Source organism: Anolis carolinensis, unplaced genomic scaffold (genome assembly GCF_035594765.1).
Source record: "Anolis carolinensis isolate JA03-04 unplaced genomic scaffold, rAnoCar3.1.pri scaffold_15, whole genome shotgun sequence".
In the NCBI taxonomy this organism is placed as follows: domain Eukaryota; kingdom Metazoa; phylum Chordata; class Lepidosauria; order Squamata; family Dactyloidae; genus Anolis; species Anolis carolinensis.
Genome location: NW_026943826.1, coordinates 8422663 through 8445424, shown reverse-complemented (window position 1 = coordinate 8445424; position 22762 = coordinate 8422663). Strand labels below are relative to the sequence as shown.

General features: G+C 37.6%; 2 protein-coding genes across 2 annotated transcripts in view; one reads left to right on the top strand and one right to left on the bottom strand.

The window, feature by feature from the left end:
* noc2l (NOC2 like nucleolar associated transcriptional repressor) overlaps nt 1-17235 on the bottom strand; it is a 73623-nt gene extending 56388 nt beyond the window's left edge. Inside the window, exons 1-9 of the mRNA XM_062965939.1 lie at nt 17103-17235; nt 13875-14069; nt 11982-12150; nt 11755-11874; nt 10437-10557; nt 4394-4484; nt 4075-4153; nt 1847-1957; nt 90-203 (exon numbers count right to left, since the gene is read on the bottom strand). Of these exons, the coding sequence (XP_062822009.1) occupies nt 90-203; nt 1847-1957; nt 4075-4153; nt 4394-4484; nt 10437-10557; nt 11755-11874; nt 11982-12150; nt 13875-14069; nt 17103-17122 (1020 nt within the window). The 5' untranslated portion in view covers nt 17123-17235. The remainder of the gene's footprint in view (nt 1-89; nt 204-1846; nt 1958-4074; nt 4154-4393; nt 4485-10436; nt 10558-11754; nt 11875-11981; nt 12151-13874; nt 14070-17102) is intronic.
* Nucleotides 17236-19127: 1892 nt separating this feature from the next.
* Nucleotides 19128-22762, top strand: part of klhl17 (kelch like family member 17) — a 38544-nt gene continuing 34909 nt past the window's right edge. Inside the window, exon 1 of the mRNA XM_062965629.1 lies at nt 19128-20523. The gene's annotated coding sequence lies outside the window, so the exon portion shown is untranslated. The remainder of the gene's footprint in view (nt 20524-22762) is intronic.

The following is a 22762-nucleotide window of genomic DNA, read 5'->3' as shown; positions in this document are numbered from 1 at the left end:
AAGGAGGGAATAAAAACAATGAGATGTATTTTGTTCTGCTGGAGTTAAACACATCTGTTTTTTAATCTGACCCGGCTTTCCAACACTACCTTAAGGATTGGGTTCAAGTAGACATCTTTTTTGTGTCGGCAAATTTTGTTGAGCACCAGGAAGGCTAGGACCCTCACGGTTTCTTCGCCCGTGCTCCAGAGACGAGTGGCTTGCTGGGGAAATAACACAAAAAAGAAATGGTCCGGGATGCAACCAGAGCTTTAAAACAAAGGCAACTGCTGAACAGCTATTCTTATGTGTTGTCAAAGGCTTTCATGGCCAGAATCACAGGGTTGTTGCACATTTTCCGAGCTGTATGGCCATGTTCCAGAAGTATTCTCTCCTGATGTTTCGCCCACATCTATGGCAGGCATCCTCAGAGGTTGTGAGGTATATATATATATGGGAAGGCTGACTGGAATCCTATGTCGCAGTTATGAATGCATCACAGAGTTAAGCGCCCGTGAGTGTTGTGTATTCGTAGTCCCAACGGACCTCACAAGCTCTGAGGATGCCTGCCATAGATGTGGGCGAAATGTCAGGAGAGAATACTTCTGGAACATGGCCAGACAGCCCAGAAAACACACAACAACCATATCCAAAGTACTTGTTCTGTATTCACCACATTCAAGTACAGAATTTTTGGGCCATGAGGGAAGATCTATGCCACATATAAGTTCAAGACAAACCTAAGCATCCAGACTTCATTTTTAAGTGGGGGGGACACAGTAGTAGGCCACATGGTTTGCATGCCAGAGGTTTCTGGCACTCTCCAAGGTCAATAGCCAGAGAGTGGGCATTTCCCATCCCTATAGTTATTCCAACATGGCCATACAGCCCGGAAAACATATACAGTAGAGTTCCGGTTAACCGACTTCCGGTTAACCAACACTCCGTATTATCCGACGTCCCAGGCCCCTTGAGAGGCGCTCATGCACGTTGCTAGGTAGCTTGCTATCTACCTAGCAACATGCACAGGCGCCTGCCAAGAGGCAGGGTGGCGAGCAGAGAAGCGCCCGTGCGCGTTGCTAGGTAGATAGCAAGCTACCTAGCAACATGCACGGGCGCTTCCCAAGGGGCAGAGCAGTGAGCACTCGGCTTAGGAAGCAACCCTGAGCGTTGTTAGGTAGCTTGTTATCTACCTAGCAACGTGCAAGGGCACCTCCCAAGAGGCAGGGCAGAAGCACCCCTGCACGTTGCTAGGTAGCTTGCTATCTACCTAGCAACACGCACAGGCGCCTCCCAAGAGGCAGGGCGGTGAGCAGAGAAGCGCCCATGCGCGTTGCTAGGTAGATAGCAAGCTACCTAGCAACATGCACGGGCGCTTCCCAAGGGGCGGAGCAGTGAGCACTCGGCTTAGGAAGCACCCCTGAGCATTGTTAGGTAGCTTGTTATCTACCTAGCAACGCGCACGGGCACCTCCCAAGAGGCAGGGCAGAAGCACCCCTGCGCGTTTCTAGGTAGCTTGCTATCTACCTAGCAACGTGCACGGGACACTTCCTTCAACTGGGCCTCCCTATTATCCGTCAGATCCAGTTATTCGACATTCGGCCCGCCCGTTTTTGTCGAATAACCGGAACTCTACTGGATATAGTTCTTCTTATGGTCAGGAACATGGCCATAGAGACCGGAAAACTCACAGCAATGCCAACCATTAAAGCCTTTGGCAACATATTATTGTGTATGTAAACTGAACGAGACTTATGTTGGCATGTATAAACAGACAGGCCGGTAGCCTTTGGGGAAAGCGCCGCTGAGCTTCTCTGCTCATACTGAATTAAATGACAGGCTACTAAGGTTCGTAAGCCACACTCACCTTGAGCAGCATTCTGCACTGCTTCGGGAAAGTCAGGTAATAAGGCACAATGGCGTTGACATGCTGGAGGACAGCGGCTCCCACCGACGCTTCCGTCAAACAGGAGAGGAGCTGCAAAAGGGCAGAATGTGCAAATCTTTACAATCTGGGTCAGAGCCAAGCAGCTCAAGATTTTTGTAATCTTATCTGACACTGGTATGTGACACAGTAACACACTTATGCTAAACCCGATGTGGCTTATGTACAGGCTAACTGACAGACTGCAACGTCCCATATCAGGTTGCTTGTGTTGGAAATAGCAACCTTCTACAAGCCTCCTATACTAGTTATTTATGTATTTAATTCAGATTGTTTACTACAGTGTATGTATAATGTATATACTTGAGTATAAGCCTAGTTTTTAAACCCTTTTTTTCAGACTGAAAAAGCCCCCCTCGGCTTATACTCGGGTGAGGGTCCTGGTTGGCTTATATTTGGGTCAGCTTATACTCAAGAATATATGGTACATTTATTATTTTTCTCTATTATTATTGGTATTATTACATTTATTATTTTTCTCTATTATTGTTGCTGCTATTACATTTATTTTACTCTATTTTTATTATTATTAATACATTTATTATTTCACTCTGATCTTATTATTATTACATTTATTATTTTACTCTATTTATTATTACAGTAGAGAGTCAGTTATCCAACATAAACGGGCCGGCAGAATGTTGGATAAGTGAATATCTTGGATAATAAGGAGGCATTAAGGAAAAGCCTCTTAAACATTAAATTAGGTTATGATTTTACAAATGAAGCACCAAAACATCATGTTAGACAACAAATTTGGCAGAAAAAGTAGTTCAATATGCAGTAATGCTATGTAGTAATTACTGTATTTATGAATTTAGCACCAAAATATCACGATATATTGAAAACATTGACTACAAAAATGCGTTGGATAATCCAGAACGTTGGATAAGCGAGTCTTGGATAAGTGAGACTCTACTGTATATGAATTATTTTCCTATATTTATTATTATTATTACATGTATTATTTTACTCTATTGTTATTAAAAAGATACATAAGCACATTTACATTGAAGAAGATAAGAATAATGATCGGATCACAGTTGGACAGTCTTATCTTAAATTTGAGCTTTATGTAAATACTCAAAAACACTTAACCTACTGATGCCTCAATTAATGTAATTTTATTGATATCTGTTTTTATTTCTGAAATTTCCCACCCTCGGCTTATACTGGAGTCAATGTTTTCCCAGTTTTTTTGTGGTAAAATTAAGTACCTCAGCTTATATTGGTCGGCTTATACACAAGTATATACGGTTTATTGGTATGCAGCTTCTCCCTTAACTCTATGTTGTTTGGGGTTGTGGCCTCCCTAGCTAGGCTAAAACAGCTGGCTTTCACATGAACTTCAAATTTGTGAGTAAACAAGATATGTTGTTTTTCAAAGAAGACTTTGTTTTTATCTCTGAGTGCATATTTTGAACTAAGAGCTTTCAAGGGAGTGTATATTTGTGGGCAATTGCAATTACAACTGCAAATTCAACTTTAAAGAAACAACCATCCTCTGCTAAACAAGTATATTTTTGTAGTGGCATGTCTTTGTCCTTGGTAGTTCAAAGGCATGGTTCTTCAGTTTAACAGCTGAGTTACCTGTGTGCCATTACATGAATGCTTACGAATATCACTTGTTCAAAGGGTTGACTTCTAACAAGGCCATACTTTTCTCGACTAGTGGTCTCCACATGTTCATGGAGATTCACATTTGCCAAGCGGATATGGCATTATTTTTCCTGTTCCATAAGGTTATCATTGCCACTTATTATTATTATTTAATACATTTATATCCCGCCCTTCTCACCTCGAAGGGGACTCAGAGCGGCTTACAAATTAAATTTACATACAATATTATATTATTAGCATACAACAATACTGGCAATCAATTACCATATTGTACTATATCTATATATTGTAATATTATTAATAATATTACATGTAATATATAATATATAATTAATATTATTATATTTTTATATTATATTATTATATTGTATTATTATATTATTTACAAAGGGATACGTGCCCAGAGACTGGGTGCAGTTATTTCTAATACTGACTCTGGTATGCTGATCAATCACAAATCAATTCAGACAGTCCACTATTCCAAAGTCTGGACTTGTTTCTTTAAACAGGTTCCATCTCCAATGTTTTACCTGGATGGTGCAGCCAAGGTGAGACTTGACATCTAGACGCATCTTGCCCCAAAATGGACTGGAAGAAGGCAAGACCATCCTAAGCAATGAAGAAAGGAAACACAACATGTATAAGATGATATATTATTCAGGCATGTTAATAGCTGGGTCTCCCATGCCATGCTTTTATACACATGTGTATAAAATAAAATTTTATGTGGCTATGATAGACTTATGTGTCCCTCTAAATGCAAAACTATTACCAGAGCTCCAAGAATGGACAGTACACAAACCAAATTAAAGATTTGTAAAACATATTCCTTAAATGGGTTGGACTCACTTGGCCTTGTTCTTGGAAGCTTTCACCTGAAGGTATTTCTGCAGCAGACGAAACAGATCGCGAACACAGAAGGAGACAAGCGTATTGAAGACTAATCGGGAGAGAATAGGATGGGAGAATTGTAACACAATGCAAAATTTCCTTGTGAACAAAGTATACACTGGTCATATACAAAATCCTATTCACGTATGTATACAGTCAAATATATCCCAGCATAAAGGCAGTGCCCGAGTTACAAACATCTGACTTAGTTAAGAACAGGTCTGACACAACAGGAAGTGAGAATGAATTAATACACACATATATACATATATACATATATACAAACATACAGACATACACATATATACATACATACACACATATATATATACATACACACATACATACATACATACATACATACATATATATCTCCCTAATGGTAGATTTCTCTCACTTCCTGTTGTCCCACCCCTATTCTTGGAGTTACACTTTAAAAACCTTTTAAAAGTTACACTTTTCACTATATATTTTCCTTCTATGAATTTTCCTTGTCTATTGTTGTGTTTTATATTGCTACTAGCTGTGCCCGGCCACGCGTTGCTGTGGCGAAGTATGGTGGTATGGGAAATAAAGTATTGAGGAATTGGTGGTAGTTAAGGTCAAGGGTAAAGGTTTTCCCCAGACATTAAGTCCAGTCGTGTCTTACTCTGGAGGTTGGTGCTCATCTCCATTTCTAAGCCGAAGAGCCGGCGTTGTCCGTAGACTCCTCCAAGGTCATGTGGGATGACTACATGGAGCGGCGTTACCTTCCCGCCGGAGTGGTACCTATTGATCTACTCACATTTGCATGTTTTCGAACTTCTGGGTTGGCAGAAGCTGGAGCTAACAGTGGGGGCTCTCTCCGCTCCCCCAATTCAAACCTGTGGCCTTTCAGTCCAGAAGTTCAGCAGCTCAGCGCTTTAACACGCTGCGCCATCAGGGGATATTATTTCCTAAAGGTTGTGAATATACAATATTTCTGATTGGTTTTTTTTGTTTCTTGGAGGCAAGTATGAATGCTGCAATTAGGAAAAATGATTAGGATGTAATGGCCTTGCAGCTTTAAAGCATGGCTGTTTCCTCCCTGAGTGAATTTTTTGTTGGGAGGTGTTAGCTGGCCCTGATTGTTTCCTGTCTGGAATTCCCTTGTTTTCAGAGTGGTGTTTGCGATATTTTATGTGCTTCTACTGTCTGTGGCCCTGAGAAAACAGAGGATTTTCCAGACTTTGATGATGGGAATACTTTGTTGGGAGGTGTTAGCTGGCCCTGATTGTTTCCTGGCTGGAATACCCTTGTTTTCAGAGTGATGTTGTTTGCAATATTTTATGTGCTTCTACTGTCTGTGGCCCTGAGAAAACAGGATTTGCCAGACTTTGATGATGGGAATACTTTGTTGGGAGGTGTTAGCTGGCCCTGATTGTTTCCTGTGTGGAATTCCCCTGTTTATTTACTGTCCTGGTTTTAGAGATTATATTGTTCTGCATTATTCTATCCCAGTAATTATTTCATATTAAAGAAGAATCTCACTTATCCAACATTCGCTTATACAATGTTCTGGATTATCCAACACAGTCTGCCTTTTCATAATCAATGTTTTTGTAGTCAGTGTTTTAAATTCATTGTGATATTTTAGTGGTAAATTTGTAAATACAGTACAGTAGAGTCTCACTTATCCAACATAAACGGGCCGGCAGAACGTTGGATAAGCGAATATGTTGGATAATGAGGAATTAAGGATAACCCTATTAAACATCAAATTAAGTTATGATTTTACAAATTAAGCACCAAAACATCATGTTAGACAACAAATTTGTCAGAAAAAGTAGTTCAGTACACAGTAATGCTATGTAGTAATTACTGTATTTATGAATTTAGCACCAAAATATCACGATATATTGAAAGCATTGACTACAAAAATGCGTTGGATAATCCAGAATGTTGGATAAGCGAGTGTTGGATAAGTGAGACTCTACTGTAAATACTACATAGCATTACTGCGCATGGAACTACTTTTTCTGTCAAATTTGTTGTATAATATGATGTTTTGGTGCTTAATTTGTATAACGATTACCTAATTTGATGTTTAATTGGCTTTTCCTGAATCCCTTCTTATTATCCAACATATTCACTTATCCTGCCGGCCTGTTTACGTTGGATAAGTGAGACTCTACTGTATATTTCTAATTTTATATTATCTGCTCAGAACTGGATTATCTGAGGCCCCTTCTTCACAGCTGTATAAAATGCACACTGAAGTGGATTATATGGTAGTGCGGAGTCAAGATAATCCAGTGCAAAGCAGATAATATAAGATTATAAATGGATTATATAGCTGTGTAGAAGGGCCTTGAGTCTACACTGCCATATAATCCAGTGCAAATTAGATAATCTGTAGAAGAAGCCTAAGTGAGGCCTAAATCTGCCTGTCCCCTAACTGAAACCTGGCTGTCCCTTGGTTGCTAGGCAACCAAGTGGGCAGAGATTAGCCCTCTAAACTGGCAGCAATTGGATAAAAAAAAATTATTGCTCTCCCTCTAATTAGGACTTTATTTTTCTTTTCTTTTTGTTGTATCAACCTTGAGGCGTGGATGATGGGTTGTGTTGTCAAATTTTGAGGTTGGGGGGCCTGTACTTTTGTTGTTTTGTGAATTGCCGTGATGCCATCACTCTTTTATATATATAGATTGTTCTTATTCGGGCTTGACCCCATGTAAGCCGCCCTGAGTCCCCTTTGGGGAGATAGAGGTGGGGTATAAAAATAAAGTTATTATTATATTATTATATTATTGTATGACACAGCAAACAAGATAGATATGCTGGATTTCATATCACAAAATCACAAGTCAAACACTTCCCAAGTGTCTAGGACTGTGTGATGTATTTTCAGATGGTGCATGCAGATCCCAGTAGGGTGGCCTTCTGCAGTTGGCAGATCGTAATTTTGTCAATGTCTATTGTTTCCAAATGCCGGTTGAGATCTTTTGGCATAGCACCCAGTGTGCCCATCACCACCGGGACCACCTGCACTGGTTTCTGCCAGAGTCTTTGAAGTTCAATCTTGAATATTATTATTATTATTATATAATAATAATAATAATAATAATAATAATAATAATAATAATATAATAATAATAATAGTCATAATAATAATAATAGTAATAATGTACATTATTTCCAGAATGCATTTACACATTCTGTTCTAAACAATTCAGGGAAAAGCTAAACAACCAAAGGATAACCAAACTCTGATTTTTACAACAAGTTTCAGCAGGTGCAAATCAAATACATCCCAAGGATTTAAAAAAATGCAAATTATTGATTCAAACCTTGTTGATACAAATCCATGTACTATTTTATTTGACTCAAGAGACTCCTCATAATTTTAAATTCTGGGCTCCTGCAATGCACGGGAAGCACTGCAAAGCCATTTCAGTTGGTTTAGTATCGTTCTGAATCCTCAAAAAGTATTTATTCAAAGCATAAACAGGCACTACTTGGGCACCCCCTACTGCATGGCTTTGGTATGGACCAGAGAAAAGCCCCACAAATGACATTAAATTATTCAAAATATAAACAACGTGGGTCCCAGTTACATCTTATTTATCTTATGCAGATCGTAGTCCTGAGGGCCAATGACCATTCTTGTAAGGCGTTCTGAATGTCTTTGTGACTGAAGAGCAAGGTAAACGTTCTCTAATTTATATACATACACACACACTTAAAAAACCTTTTAATAGATTATATATAAATAATCTATATATATATAGAGAGAGAGGGGGGGTAACAGATTTCCCCTGATGTAAAGTCCAGTCGTGACCAACTCTGGGGGTTGGTGCTCACCTCAATTTCTAAGCCAAAGAGCCGGCGTTGTCCATAGACACCTCCAAGATCATGTGGCTGGCATGACTGCAGGAGGGCCATTTTATTTATATGCGTGCGTGTGTGTGTGTGTGTGTGTGTATGTGTATGTATATATATATATATATATATATATATATATATATATATATAATTTATATATACAAACATATACTGTATATACTCGAGTATAAGCCTAGTTTTTCAGCCCTTTTTTAGGACTGAAAAAAAAACCTCCTCGGCTTATACTCAGGTAAGGGTCCTGGTGGGCTTTTATCCAGGTTGGCTTATACTCAAGTATATATGGCATATTTATTATTTTTCTCTATTATTGGTATTGTTACGTTTATTATTTTACTCTATTAATTATTATTAGATTTATTATTTTACTCTATTATTGTTGTTACTTTTACATTTATTTTACTCTTTTATTATTATTAATATATTTATTATTTTACTCTATTTATTATTACATTTACTATTTTACTGCATTCATTATTATTATTACATTTATTACTTCACTCTATTATTATTAAAAGGATACATAAGCACATTTACATTGAAGAAGATGAAAATAATGATTTAATCAGAGTTGAACATATTGCACAAGATTTCCCTAGCCTAAAATGATACATTTTAATATATTGGTTTTATGGTTCCCGTCCCCTTGATCTGGTCATGTAAGTGTGATTTATTGTTATAATTGTATTACAGTAGAATCTCACTTATCCAACATAAACGGGCTAGCAGAACGTTGGATAAGCGAATATGTTGGATAATAAGGAGAGATTAAGAAAAAGCCTATTAAACATCAAAATAGGTTATGATTTTACAAATTAAGCACCAAAACATCATGTTATACAACAAATTGGACAGAAAAAGTAGTTCAATATGCAGTAATGCTACATAGTAATTACTGTATTTACGAATTTAGCACCAAAATATCACGATATATTGAAAATATTGACTACAAAAATGTGTTGGATAATCCAGAACGTTGGATAAGCGAGACTCTTTTCCCCTGACATTAAGTCCAGTCATGTCCAAGTCTGGGAATTGGTGCTCACCTAAGTTTCTAAGCCGAAGAGCTGGCGTTCTCCATAGACACCTCCAAGGTCATGTGGCCAGCATGACTGCATGGAGAGCCATTTTATTTATATGCATATGTGTATATATATGTTTGTGTAAGTATGTGTGTGTGTGTAGTGTGTATTATATGTAAATTATATATATACACACACACTAGCTTTGCCCGGCCACACGTTGCTGTGGCTTATGCTTTCAGATTGTTGCTCTTTATTTACTGTCCTGATTTTAGAGATTATATTGTTCTGTATTATTATATCACAGTAATTATTACATATTATATTTATAATCTTATATTATCTGCTTAGAACTGGGATTATAAGAGGCCCCTTCTACACAGCTGTATAAAATGCACACTGAAGTGGATTATATGTCAGTGTGGAGTCCAGATAATTCAGTTCAAAGCAGATAATATAAGATTATAAATGGGTTATATTGCTGTGTGGAAGGGCCTTGGGTCTACCTGCCATATAATCCAGTTAAAATCAGATAATCTGTATTTTATAGGCAGTGTGGAAGAGGCCTAAGTGAGGCCTAACTCTGCCTGTCCCCTGGGCTGAGTGGGTTGCTAGGAGACCAAGTGGGCAGAGCTTAGCCTTCTAACTGGCAGCAATTGGATAAAAAACAATTATTCCTCTCCCTCTAATTAGGACTTTATTTTTCTTTTCTTTTTGTTGTATGAATGTAGAGGCATGGATGAGGGGTTGTGCTGCCAAGTTTAGTGTTTCTTGGGTGTGTAGTTTTGTTGTTTTGTCCTAGGCCGAAATTTCATTACCCTTTTACATATATAGATATATAGATATATATAAAAATAAAATTTACATATACACACATATATATTAGTTAATACTTGGGATTTCCTGTAGAAAATCCCAAGGAACTCCTGTCAATTAGTTGACAATACTAGGCGAGATGGACCAATGCTGTGACTCAGTAGTTTGAATGGCACAATCGTGACAAAAAAAATCCATAAAGCTCATGATAAAGCTCATGATTCTGTCATATAAAGTAGTGTGCTCTTTTCTCACAACTGGTGGCAAAAAGTAAGAACTGAACCCAGTTCTTGGGGGCTCACCTGTGCTGTCAATTACTTTGAACTTCCCTGGTTCCATCCCAACCGCATCGCCTTTCGCTGTCACCACACAGGCCTTAAAAGCCTGAGTGATCTCATGGAAAACTCTAGGCGTGAGATGCCTCTGGATAAAGGAAGGATCAGAGAAACATTCAAGGAAAGTCCAGAAAGGATTTATTATTATTTGAAACACAACAAGATGAGTCCACAGCAGACACTCTGCTGGCTGTTGTATTGGATCACACGTCAGACACTTATGATGATGATGATTATTATTATTATTATATCCCCTTTTTCTCTCTACCAATCTGGACACAGAATATTATTGGAGAACACAGAAATGCTGAACCACTCTAACAACCACCATTTCAGACGACACAGAGAAGCCATTGAAATCCACAAGCATGTGGACAATTTCAACAGAAAGGGGAATTCCAAACAGGAAACAATCAGGGCCAGCTAACACCTACCAACAAAGGATGCCCCGAGGCAGGCTGAGAAAGAGCCAGGCTATTCAATGCTAATCAAGTTGACCAACTGCGATATTCACACTTGCCTCCAACAGACAAGAGTTCTTTCTCCCACCCTGGACATTATTCCACAGAGATAGATAGATAGATAGATAAACCCCACTTAAACAGGTTATCTTATATTATCATCATCATCATCACATCCAACAGACAAGAGTTCTTTCTCCAACCCTGGACATTATTCCACAGAGATAGATAAACCCCACTTGAATAAATAGCATACAGGTTATCTTATATTATTATTATTATCATCATCATCATCATCAACATCATCACATCCAACAGACAAGAGTTTTTTCTCCAACCCTGGACATTATTCCACAGAGATAGATAAACCCCACTTGAATAAATAGCATACATGTTATCTTATATTATCATTATCATTATCATCATCATGATCACATCCAACAGACAAGAGTTCTTTCTCCCACCCTGGACATTATTCCACAGAGATAGATAGATTATCCCCACTTGAATAGCATAGAGGTTATCTTATCTTATTATTATTATTATTATTATTATTATTATCACCATCACCATCACCATCACCATCATCATCACCACATTCAACAGACAATAGTTCTTTCTCCCACCCTGGACATTCCACTGATTTATAAACCCCACTTGCTTAGTTTCCAACAGACCTCACAACCTCTGAGGATGCCTGCCATAAATGTGGGTGAAATGTCATGAGAGAATGCTTCTGGAACATGGCCCGGAAAACTCACAGTAACCCAATGGTTAAATTAGTCCTCCAGAAAAGGAGGAGAGGGAAGGATTCCATGTCTTACCTCTGCAGCCTGTTTCCATTGCTCCACCATCTTCAAAGTCACCGTGATAAAGTCAAATTTTTCCCGTTTGGTACCCTTTTCTTTTTCTTCGTCGTCATCCTCATCGTCATCACTTGCTTCCTGTGAAAAGTATTTTAAAATACACAACCCGGAGTGAATATTGTTTCTTACGTCTCCCAGAACACTGCTGATGACTACCTTGTCTTCATTTTAAGAACATACTGTACCTCCAATTTTTCTGGCAAGACATGAAGGTCCTCATCAGAGCTGTCTGAATCATCAAAATTCAGAAGAGTGCGGTCGTTTTCCTCCAAGAATTTGTAAAATTCTGGATCCTTCTGCTTCAGCCGAGAGAGTTGGTCTTTGTGCTGTGAAGCTTTCCCCTTCTTCAGATTCCTGGTCGAAAGAAAGAGTTTAGTTTCAAGAGAATTATATGTAATAATAATAATTAATAGAGTAAAATAATAAATGTAACAATACCAATAATAATAATAATAATAATAATAATAATAATAATAATAGAGAAAAAGAATAAATCTACAGTATATTCTCGAGAATAAGCCGACCCAAATATAAGCCAACCAGGACCCTCACCCGAGTATAAGCCGAGGAGGGCTTTTTCAGTCTTAAAAAAAGGGCTGGAAAAACTAGGCTTATACTTGAGTATATACAGTATATAATATATACAGTATATATTCGAGTATAAGGCTAGTTTTTCAGGCCATTTTTAGGACTAAAAAAACCTCCTCAGCTTATACTCGGGTGAGGGTCCTGGTAGGCTTACATTCAGGTTGGCTTATACTCAAGTATATATGGTATGTTTATTATTTTTCTCTATTATTATTAGAGTCTCACTTACCCAAGCTAAACAGGCCCGCAGAAGCTTGGATAAGCGAATATCTTGGATAATAAGGAGGGATTAAGGAAAAGCCTATTAAACATCAAATTAGATTATGGATTTACAAATTAAGTACCAAAATATCATGTTGACAGAAAAAGTAGTTCAATACACAGTAATGTTATGTTGTAATTACTGTATTTGCGAATTTAGCACCTAAATATCACAATATATTGAAAACATTGACTACAAACATGGCTTGGATAATACGGAATGTTGGATAAGCGGTTGGATAAGCAAGACTCTAGTGTATTTATTATTTTTCTCTATTATTATTGGTATTGCTACATTTATTATTTTACTCTATTATTGCTGTTACTTTTACATTTATTTTACTTTATTTTTATTTTTATTAATACATTTATTATTTTGCTCTATTATTATTAAAAGGATACATAAGCAAGCACATTTACATTTAAGAAGATGAAAATAATGATTCAATCAGAGTTGAACAGTCATATCTTAAATTACAGTTTGATGTAAAGATTCAAAAACATTTGAACTACTGAGGCCTCAATTAATGTAATTGTATTGGTATCTCGGCTTATACTGGAGTCAATGTTTTCCCAGTTTTTTGTGGTAAAATTAGGTGCCTCAGGTTATATTCGGGTGGGCTTATACTTGAGAATATACGGTAATTAATATTATTTTATTGCATTATTATTAGTATTATATTGTATTACATTATAATATTATTGTCAATATTATATGTAAATACAATATGTTATACTATTATATGTCATTATATATTATATACAATAATACATATTATATTATTAGTATAACATGTTATGGGAGGAGGGGCCCCAACTGACGGCACTTAAAACATTGACTTTTTCAAATAATCTGGGCAACGCTGGGTACCCAAGCTAGTTTTAGAATATCAGCAATTTATTACGGTCTATGACCAGAATATATGAAAATGGGCGCAGGTGCCCGAAAAGGGGAATCACAGTTCCCATAAAAATCAAATAAAAGAACAAGTTAAAAACATGTTATAATAAAAACAAATTAAAAGCACACTATTAGCAGGGTCGGCTAATAGTAAATATCGATCCTCTGGAGGAGGATAGAGGGTTTTAGAATAAAAATGCTGACACTGATTGTTCTCATCCTCCAGTGAAAGTCCTCTGCTAAAAAAACCTGGATTCACTAAATCACAATATGGGAGCCCCCGGACAAATAAATTCAGCATATTCAGTATTTCTTCCCCTTTACTTACTTTTCCACTGGTTTTGATTTGAGGCTTGCCTTCTTCTTGTTGCCAGCCTTTCCATTCTGGCTTGATTTTCCATTCATTCCATCTTCCCCATTCAGCATACGAGCATCTCCTCCCGAGCTGTCATCATCATCATCACCCAGATCAGAATCAAATCCGGAGGTCAGGAACTCATCGACGCTCAAGTCAGCAAGTTTTCTAGTTTTAATGGGAGGAAAAAAAAGTCTCAATAGTAGGGAAGAGAGAGTGAAAACAACAAATTGGGGTACATTATCACAGAAGGAAAGGCATTTCTCCTTGTGCTGCCAGCCTCAGAGGCACAATTCTGTAAGGAAACAAGATAAAGTATGTTGTTGAAGGCTTTCATGGCCGGAATCAAGGGGTTGTTCTGTGTTTTCCGGGCTGTATGGTCATGTTCCAGAAGCATTCTCTCCTGACGTTTCGCCAACATCTATGACAGGCATCATCAATATCCTCAGTATACCTCACAACCTCTGAGAATGCTTACCATAGATGTGGGTGAAACATCAGGACCGAATGCTTCTGGAACATGTCCATACAGCCCAGGAAACACACAACAACCCTACGATAAAGTCTTTCTCGTGGCTGTTCCTCAACTGTAGAAATCCCTTCTACAGGAGACTAGGGCTAGATCTACACTGCCAAATATTGCAGTTTCAGAGTGCACTTTAACTGCATTGATGGGATTATATGAGTCTATACTGCCGTATAATGCAATCCAGTGCTGTTAAACTAAATCTACGATTTAGTCTCCTGTTTTTAACACTGTATCCTGCTTGTTGATTTTAATGATTGTTTTTATGGAAACGGGAACAAATACAGCCTCAATGTTTGTAATAATAATAAAAAATAATAATAAGGATTGGAAGAGACCCCTTGGGCCATTTAGTCCAACCCCCTTCTGCCTCTATGCACCAAAAGCACAAGCAAAGCACCCCTGACAGATGGCCAGCCAGCCTTAATGTTGTCAATAATAATAATAATACATCACACAGTCCTAAACACTTGAGAAGTGTTCAACTTGTGATTTTGTGTCTTTGTGTCAATAATAAGAATAATAATGAGGGTTGGAAGAGACCCCTTGGGCCATTTAGTCCATCCCCCTTCTGTCTTTGTGCACTAAAAGTACAAGCAAAACACCTCTGACAGATGGCCTCCCAGCCTCAATGATAATAATAATAATAATAATAATAATAATAATAATAATAATAATAAAGAGGGTTGGAAGAGACCCCTTGGGCTGGATAAATGGCTTCGATGGGCCGCATGTGGCTCCCGGGCCTTAGTTTGGGGACCCCTGGTATATACATTATATTATATTATTTTATATTATTGTATGTTATATATAATATTACACACACACACACACACACATATATACTGTATATAGATTGTGTGGCATCAGATAACCCAGTTCAAAGCAAATATTGTGGGAATTACTGCCTTGATATTCTGGGATATTATATATAATATTACACACACACACACACACATATATAGTGTGGACTCATATAACCCAGTTCAAGGCAAATATTGTGGGAATTACTGCCTTGATATTCTGGGATATTATATATAATATTACACACACATACATGTATATAGTGTGGACTCAGATAACCCAGTTCAAGGCAAATATTGTGGGAATTACTGCCTTGATACTCTGGGATATTATATATAATATTACACACACATACATATACATATAGTGTGGACATATAACCCAGTTCAAGGCAAATATTGTGGGAATTACTGCCTTGATATTCTGGGATATTATATATAATATTACACACACACACACACATATATATAGTGTGGACTCATATAACCCAGTTCAAGGCAAATATTGCGGGAATTACTGCCTTGATATTCTGGGATATTATATATAATATTACACACACACACACATATATATATAGTGTGGACTCATATAACCCAGTTCAAGACAAATATTGTGGGAATTACTGCCTTGATATTCTGGGATATTATATATAATATTACACACACACACATATATATATAGTGTGGACTCAGATAACCCAGTTCAAGGCAAATATTGTGGGAATTACTGCCTTGATATTCTGGGATATTATATATAATATTACACACACACACACATATATATAGTGTGGACTCATATAACCCAGTTCAAGGCAAATATTGTGGGAATTACTGCCTTGATATTCTGGGATATTATATATAATATTACACACACACACATATATATATAGTGTGGACTCATATAACCCAGTTCAAGGCAAATATTGTGGGAATTACTGCCTTGATATTCTGGGATATTATATATAATATTACACACACACACATATATATATAGTGTGGACTCATATAACCCAGTTCAAGGCAAATATTGTGGGAATTACTGCCTTGATATTCTGGGATATTATATATAATATTACACACACACACACATACATATAGTGTGGACTCATATAACCCAGTTCAAGGCAAATATTGTGGGAATTACTGCCTTGATATTCTGGGATATTATATATAATATTACACACACATACATATACATATAGTGTGGGCATATAACCCAGTTCAAGGCAAATATTGTGGGAATTACTGCCTTGATATTCTGGGATATTATATATAATATTACACACACACACACATATATATAGTGTGGACTCAGATAACCCAGTTCAAGGCAAATATTGTGGGAATTAATGCCTTGATATTCTGGGATATTATATATAATATTACACACACACACACACATATATATAGTGTGGACTCAGATAACCCAGTTCAAGGCAAATATTGTGGGAATTACTGCCTTGATATTCTGGGATATAGGGCTGTGTGGAAGGTCACCTAATTTGACAAGGCCTTGGGCCTTTTCTGAACTACAACTCCCATCATCTCTAGAGTTGAAAAGTGGAGCCATTAATCACACTGTAGACCAGCCATAGGCGAACTTGGGCCCTCCGGGTGTTTTGGACTACAACTCCCACAATTCCTAACAGCCTACCGGCTGTTAGGAATTGTGGGAGTTGTAGTCCAAAACACCCGGAGGGCCCAAGTTCGCCCATGCCTGGGTGTAGACGCAAGCCTCAGAAAAAGGAGGCCATTCTAGACCAATTCGGCTCGCTCTTTACGTCAGAATTCACCTCACGACAGACAGAAAAAAACCTTTTATAAAACGTCAATAGCCATTTCCTATTAAAAGTGAGAGAAAAACACGCTCACCTCTTCCCACGAGCCGCCATCTTGGCTTCAGCGTGGGCCTCAAGTCCGCCCACGTGACCAGACGGCTTCCGCTCCCAACGCGCACGCGCGGGGGAAAAAAAAAAGCGGCCCCAGGGCTGAAAGAAGCCGGGTGAGGTTGATCTTTAGTTTCACGGACAGAAAAAGAGACGCGCGCGGCTGATTTTCTCTTTCCTTGTTTTGAAATTACTTATTTTTGGAGTAATTAGCCTGTCATTGGTGTCTTAAGTCTAGGAAAAAACTGGAGGGTTGTGGATGATGGAGAGTTTGGGTATCTTTTCTCCAAAGGCTGGATCTACACTGCCATATAATAGGTATTTTATAGTCAGTGTAGATCAGGCAGAATCATAATAATAATTGTTATTACAGCATTATTAATAATAATAAACTGTAGACCCATATAATGCCATCTATACTGACTATATAATGCAAATACAGCAGCATGCCATGTTAACCTCCAGAATAATAATAATAATAATAATTATTATTATTATTATTATTATTATTATTATTATTATTATAGCATTATATGGGTCTATAGTTAATAATAATAATAATAATAATAATAATAATAAACTGTAGACCCATATAATGCCATCTATACTGACTATATAATGCAAATACAGCAGCATACATCATGCCATGTTAACCTCCAGAATAATAATAATAATAATAATAATAATAATTATTATTATTATTATTATTATAGCATTATATGGGTCTATAGTTAATAATAATAATAATAATAAACTGTAGACCCATATAATGCCGTCTATACTGACTATATAATGCAAATACAGCAGCATACATCATGCAGGTTAACCCCCAGAATAATAATAATAATAATTATTATTATTATTATTATTATTATAGCATTATATGGGTCTATAGTTAATAATAATAATAATAATAATTACAGCATTATATGGGTCTACAGTTAATAATAATAATAATAATAATAATAATAAACTGTAGACCCATGTAATGCCATCTATACTGACTATGTAATGCAAATACGGCAGCATACATCATGCCAGATTAACCCCCAAAATAATAATAATAATAATAATAATAATAATAATAATTACAGCATTATATGGGTCTACAGTTAATAATAATAATAATAAACTGTAGACCCATATAATGCCATTTATACTGACTATATAATGCAAATACGGCAGCGTACATCATGCCAGGTTAACCTCCAGAATAATAATAATAATAATAATAATAATAATAATAACAACAACAACAACAACAACAACAACAACAGCATTATACGGGTCTACAGTTAATAATAATAATAATAATAATAATAATAATAATAAACTGTAGACCCATATAATACCATCTATACTGAGTATATAATGCAAATACAGCAGCATACATCATGCAGGTTAACCTCCAGAATAATAATAATAATAATAATAATAATAATAATTGTAGCATTATATGGGTCTACAGTTAATAATAATAATAATAATAATAATAATAATAATAATAATAATAAACTGTAGACCCATGTAATGCCATCTATACTGACTATGTAATGCAAATACGGCAGCATACATCATGCCAGATTAACCCCCAAAATAATAATAATAATAATAATAATAATAATAATTACAGCATTATATGGGTCTACAATTAATAATAATAATAATAATAATAATAAACTGTAGACCCATGTAATGCCGTCTATACTGACTATATAATGCAAATACAGCAGCATACATCATGCCAGGTTAACCCCCAGAATAATAATAATAATAACAACAACAATAATAATAGCATTATATGGGTCTACAGTTAATAATAATAATAATAAACTGTAGACCCATGTAATGCCGTCTATAATGACTATATAATGCAAAATACAGCAGCGTACATCATGCCAGGTTAACCCCCATAATAATAATAATAATAATAATAATAATAACAACAACAACAACAACAACAACAACAACAACATTATATGGGACTACAGATAATAATAATAATAATAATAATAATAATAATAATAATAATAATAATAATAATCTTTAGATCCATGTAATGCCATCTATACTGATTATATAATGCAAATATGGCAGTGTACATCATGCCAGGTTAACCCCCAGAAGAACATGCCCTGGCAGAATATGTCAAGCAAAGTGAAGAACCTGCTTTGATTGAAGTCAAAAATCAGAAACTCCTCAAAGCACAGCAGACAAAAAACCAGTACAAGAAAACCGCACTACAAACTAGAGCTGACAACTGGCACAACAAAACATGGCATGGAAAGTTCCTTGACAAAACTGAAGGAAAAGCTGATAAGGAGAAGACCTGGCTCATGAATGGGACCCTGAAGAAGGAGACAGAAGGCCTGATCCTTGCAGCCCAGGAGCAAGACATCAGGACAAAGGCAATTCAGGCCAAGATCGAAAAATCAGCTGATGACCCAAAATGCAGACTGTGCAAGGAAACCAACGAAACCATTGATCATATCCTCAGCTGCTGTAAGAAAATCGCACAGACAGACTACAAACAGAGGCACAACTCTGTGGCCCAAATGATCCATTGGAACTTATGCCTCAATTACCACCTCCCAGCAGCAAAGAACTGGTGGGTTCACAAGCCAGCAAAGGTTGTGGAAAATGAACACACAAAGATACTGTGGGACTTCCAAATCCAGACTGACAAAGTTCTGGAACACAACACACCAGACATCACAGTTGTGGAAAAGAAAAAGGTTTGGATCATTGATGTTGCCATCCCAGGTGACGAAAAACAACAGGAAAAACTCAGCCGCTATCAGGACCTCAAGATTGAACTTCAAAGGCTCTGGCAGAAACCAGAGTGGTGGTCCCGGTGGTGATGGGCACATTGGGTGCCGTGCCAAAAGATCTCAGCCAGCATTTGGAAACAATAGACATTGACAAAAATTACGATCTGCCAGCTGCAAAAGGCCACCTTACTGAGATCTGCGCACATCATCCGAAAATACATCACACAGTCCTAGACACTTGGGAAGTGTTTGACTTGTGATTTTGTGATATGAAATCCAGCATATCTATCTTGTTTGCTGTGATATAATAATAATAATAATAATAATAATAATAATAATAATAATAATAATAATAATAATACATTACACAGTCCTAGACACTTGGGAAGTGTTTGACTTGTGATTTTGTGATATGAAATCCAGCATGTCTATCTTGTTTGCTGTGTCATACAAATAAAATAATAATAATAATAAGAAGAAGAAGAAGAAGAAGAAGGAGAAGAAGAAGAAGAAGAAGAAGAAGAAGAAGGAGAAGAAGAAGAAGAAGGAGAAGAAGAAGAAGAAGAAGAAGAAGAAGAAGAAGAAGAAGAAGAAGAAGAAGAAGAAGAAGAAGAAGAAGAAGAAGAAGAAGATACGGTATGTGTGTTAACTGGACAATCAAATGCATGGAGCCGATTGGCTGAGTTTGCAAGGACTGAATTATAATCTGAATTATATGGCAGTGTGATAAGGGGCCAAACTGGAATAAGTTGCAAAAGGAAACAAGAGGGAAAATGGAGCTTGGGATAAACACAAATGGAAAGTATGCAGAGGCTTAAATAACAGGCAAAAAGGACTGAGTTACAGCCAGGCCTGGAGACTAAAAATAGACAAGAAGCAATAGAGGAAGAGCTGGGAGTTGGGCAAACAGAGGATGTTCTCCGTGACACCCATCTCTCAGGGTTATCCCAGGTCAGGGTCAACCTCGGCCCCGTTCACACTGATCGTTTAATGCAGTTTCGGACTCGTATTGAAGAAATTATTTGGGCTGTGCAGACAATCACATAGGAAATCCTGGAACCAATTGATGACGGCACAAGTGTGTACAAAAGACTTTCTCCTGCACGGTTTTGCCTAGTTGCTGCAATTTGAAGCTAACTTTAAACCGCATTAACTGGTCAGTGCAGACGGGGCCAAAGACTGCATTTGGGGGGAGGGCATCCCAAATGCTCATGGCAATGGAATCCTGGGCGTTATAGTTTTTATTTACTTATTGTATTTTAATCTGGGTTGCTGCGAGTGTTCCCGGCTGTCTGGCCATGCTCCAGAAGCATTCTCTTCTGACATTTCGCCCACATCTATGGCAGGCATCCACAGAGGTTGTGAGGCCTGTTGGAAACTAGGTGAGTGGGGTTTATCTATGTAGAATATATACTTCTAGGTTGCTGTGAGTGTTCCCGGCTGTCTGGCCATGCTCCAGAAGCATTCTCTTCTGACGTTTCGCCCACATCTATGGCAGGCATCCACAGAGGTTGTGAGGCCTGTTGGAAACTAGGTGAGTGGGGTTTATCTATGTAGAATATATACTTCTAGGTTGCTGTGAGTGTTCCCGGCTGTCTGGCCATGCTCCAGAAGCATTCTCTTCTGACGTTTCGCCCACATCTATGGCAGGCATCCACAGAGGTTGTGAAGCCTGTTGGAAACTAGGCGAGTGTGGTTTATCTATGTAGAATATATACTTCTAGGTTGCTGTGAGTGTTCCCGGCTGTCTGGCCATGCTCCAGAAGCATTCTCTTCTGACGTTTCGCCCACATCTATGGCAGGCATCCACAGAGGTTGTGAAGCCTGTTGGAAACTAGGCGAGTGTGGTTTATCTATGTAGAATATATACTTCTAGGTTGCTGTGAGTGTTCCCGGCTGTCTGGCCATGCTCCAGAAGCATTCTCTTCTGACGTTTCGCCCACATCTACAGCAGGCATCCTCAGAGGTGTGAGGTTGAGGAAGGAGGATGAAAAGAGGAAGAAGAGAAGGAGGGGAAGAGAAGGAAGAAAGAGGAAGGAGAAGAAAAGGAGAAGGAAGAAAGAGGAGAGAAGGAGAAGAGGAGGAGGATGAAGGAGAGGAAGAAAAAAAGGAACAATAAGAAGAAGAAGAAGAAGAGAAGGAAGAGAAGAAGAGGAGAGAAGGAGAAAAGGAAGAAAAGAGGAAGAAGGGGAAGAGAAGGAAGAAAGAGGAAGGAGAAGAAGAGGAGAAGGAAGAAGAGAAGGAGGAAGAGAAATAAATGAATAAAAGGAGAAGGAAGAAGAGAAGGAGAAGAAAAAGACAAAGAGGAAAAAGAAGAGGATGAAAAATAAGAGGAAGAAAAGAAGGAGAGGTAGAAGAGGAGAAGAGAGGTAGGGAAAAAGAAGAGGAGGAAAAAGAAGAGGAAGAAAAAAGGAATACGAGGAGGAAGAAGAAAAGGAAGAGAAGAGGAGTAGGAGAGAAGGGGGAAAAGGAAGAAAAGAGGAAGGAGGGGAAGAGAAGGAAGAAAAAAGAAGGAGGAAGAAATGAAGAAAAGGAGAAGGAAGAAGAGAAGGAGAAGAAAAAGACGAGGAGGAAAAAGAAGAGGATGAAAAAGAAAAGGAGAGGTGGAGGAAGAGAAGAGAAGGAGGGAAAAAAGAAGAGGCGGCAAAGATGAAGAAGAAGAGGAGGAAGAAAAAGGAGAGAAGGAGAAAAAGAAGAGGAGGAAGAAAGGAGGAGTAGGAGAAAAGGAGGAAAGAGGAAGAAAAGAGGAAGAAGAGGAGGAGAAGAAGATGAGGAAGAAAAGAAGAAAAGGAGAAGGAGGAAGAGAAGGAGAAGATGAAAAGGAGGAAGAAGAGAGAGAAAAGGAAGAAAAGAGGAAGAAGAGAAGGAGCAGGAA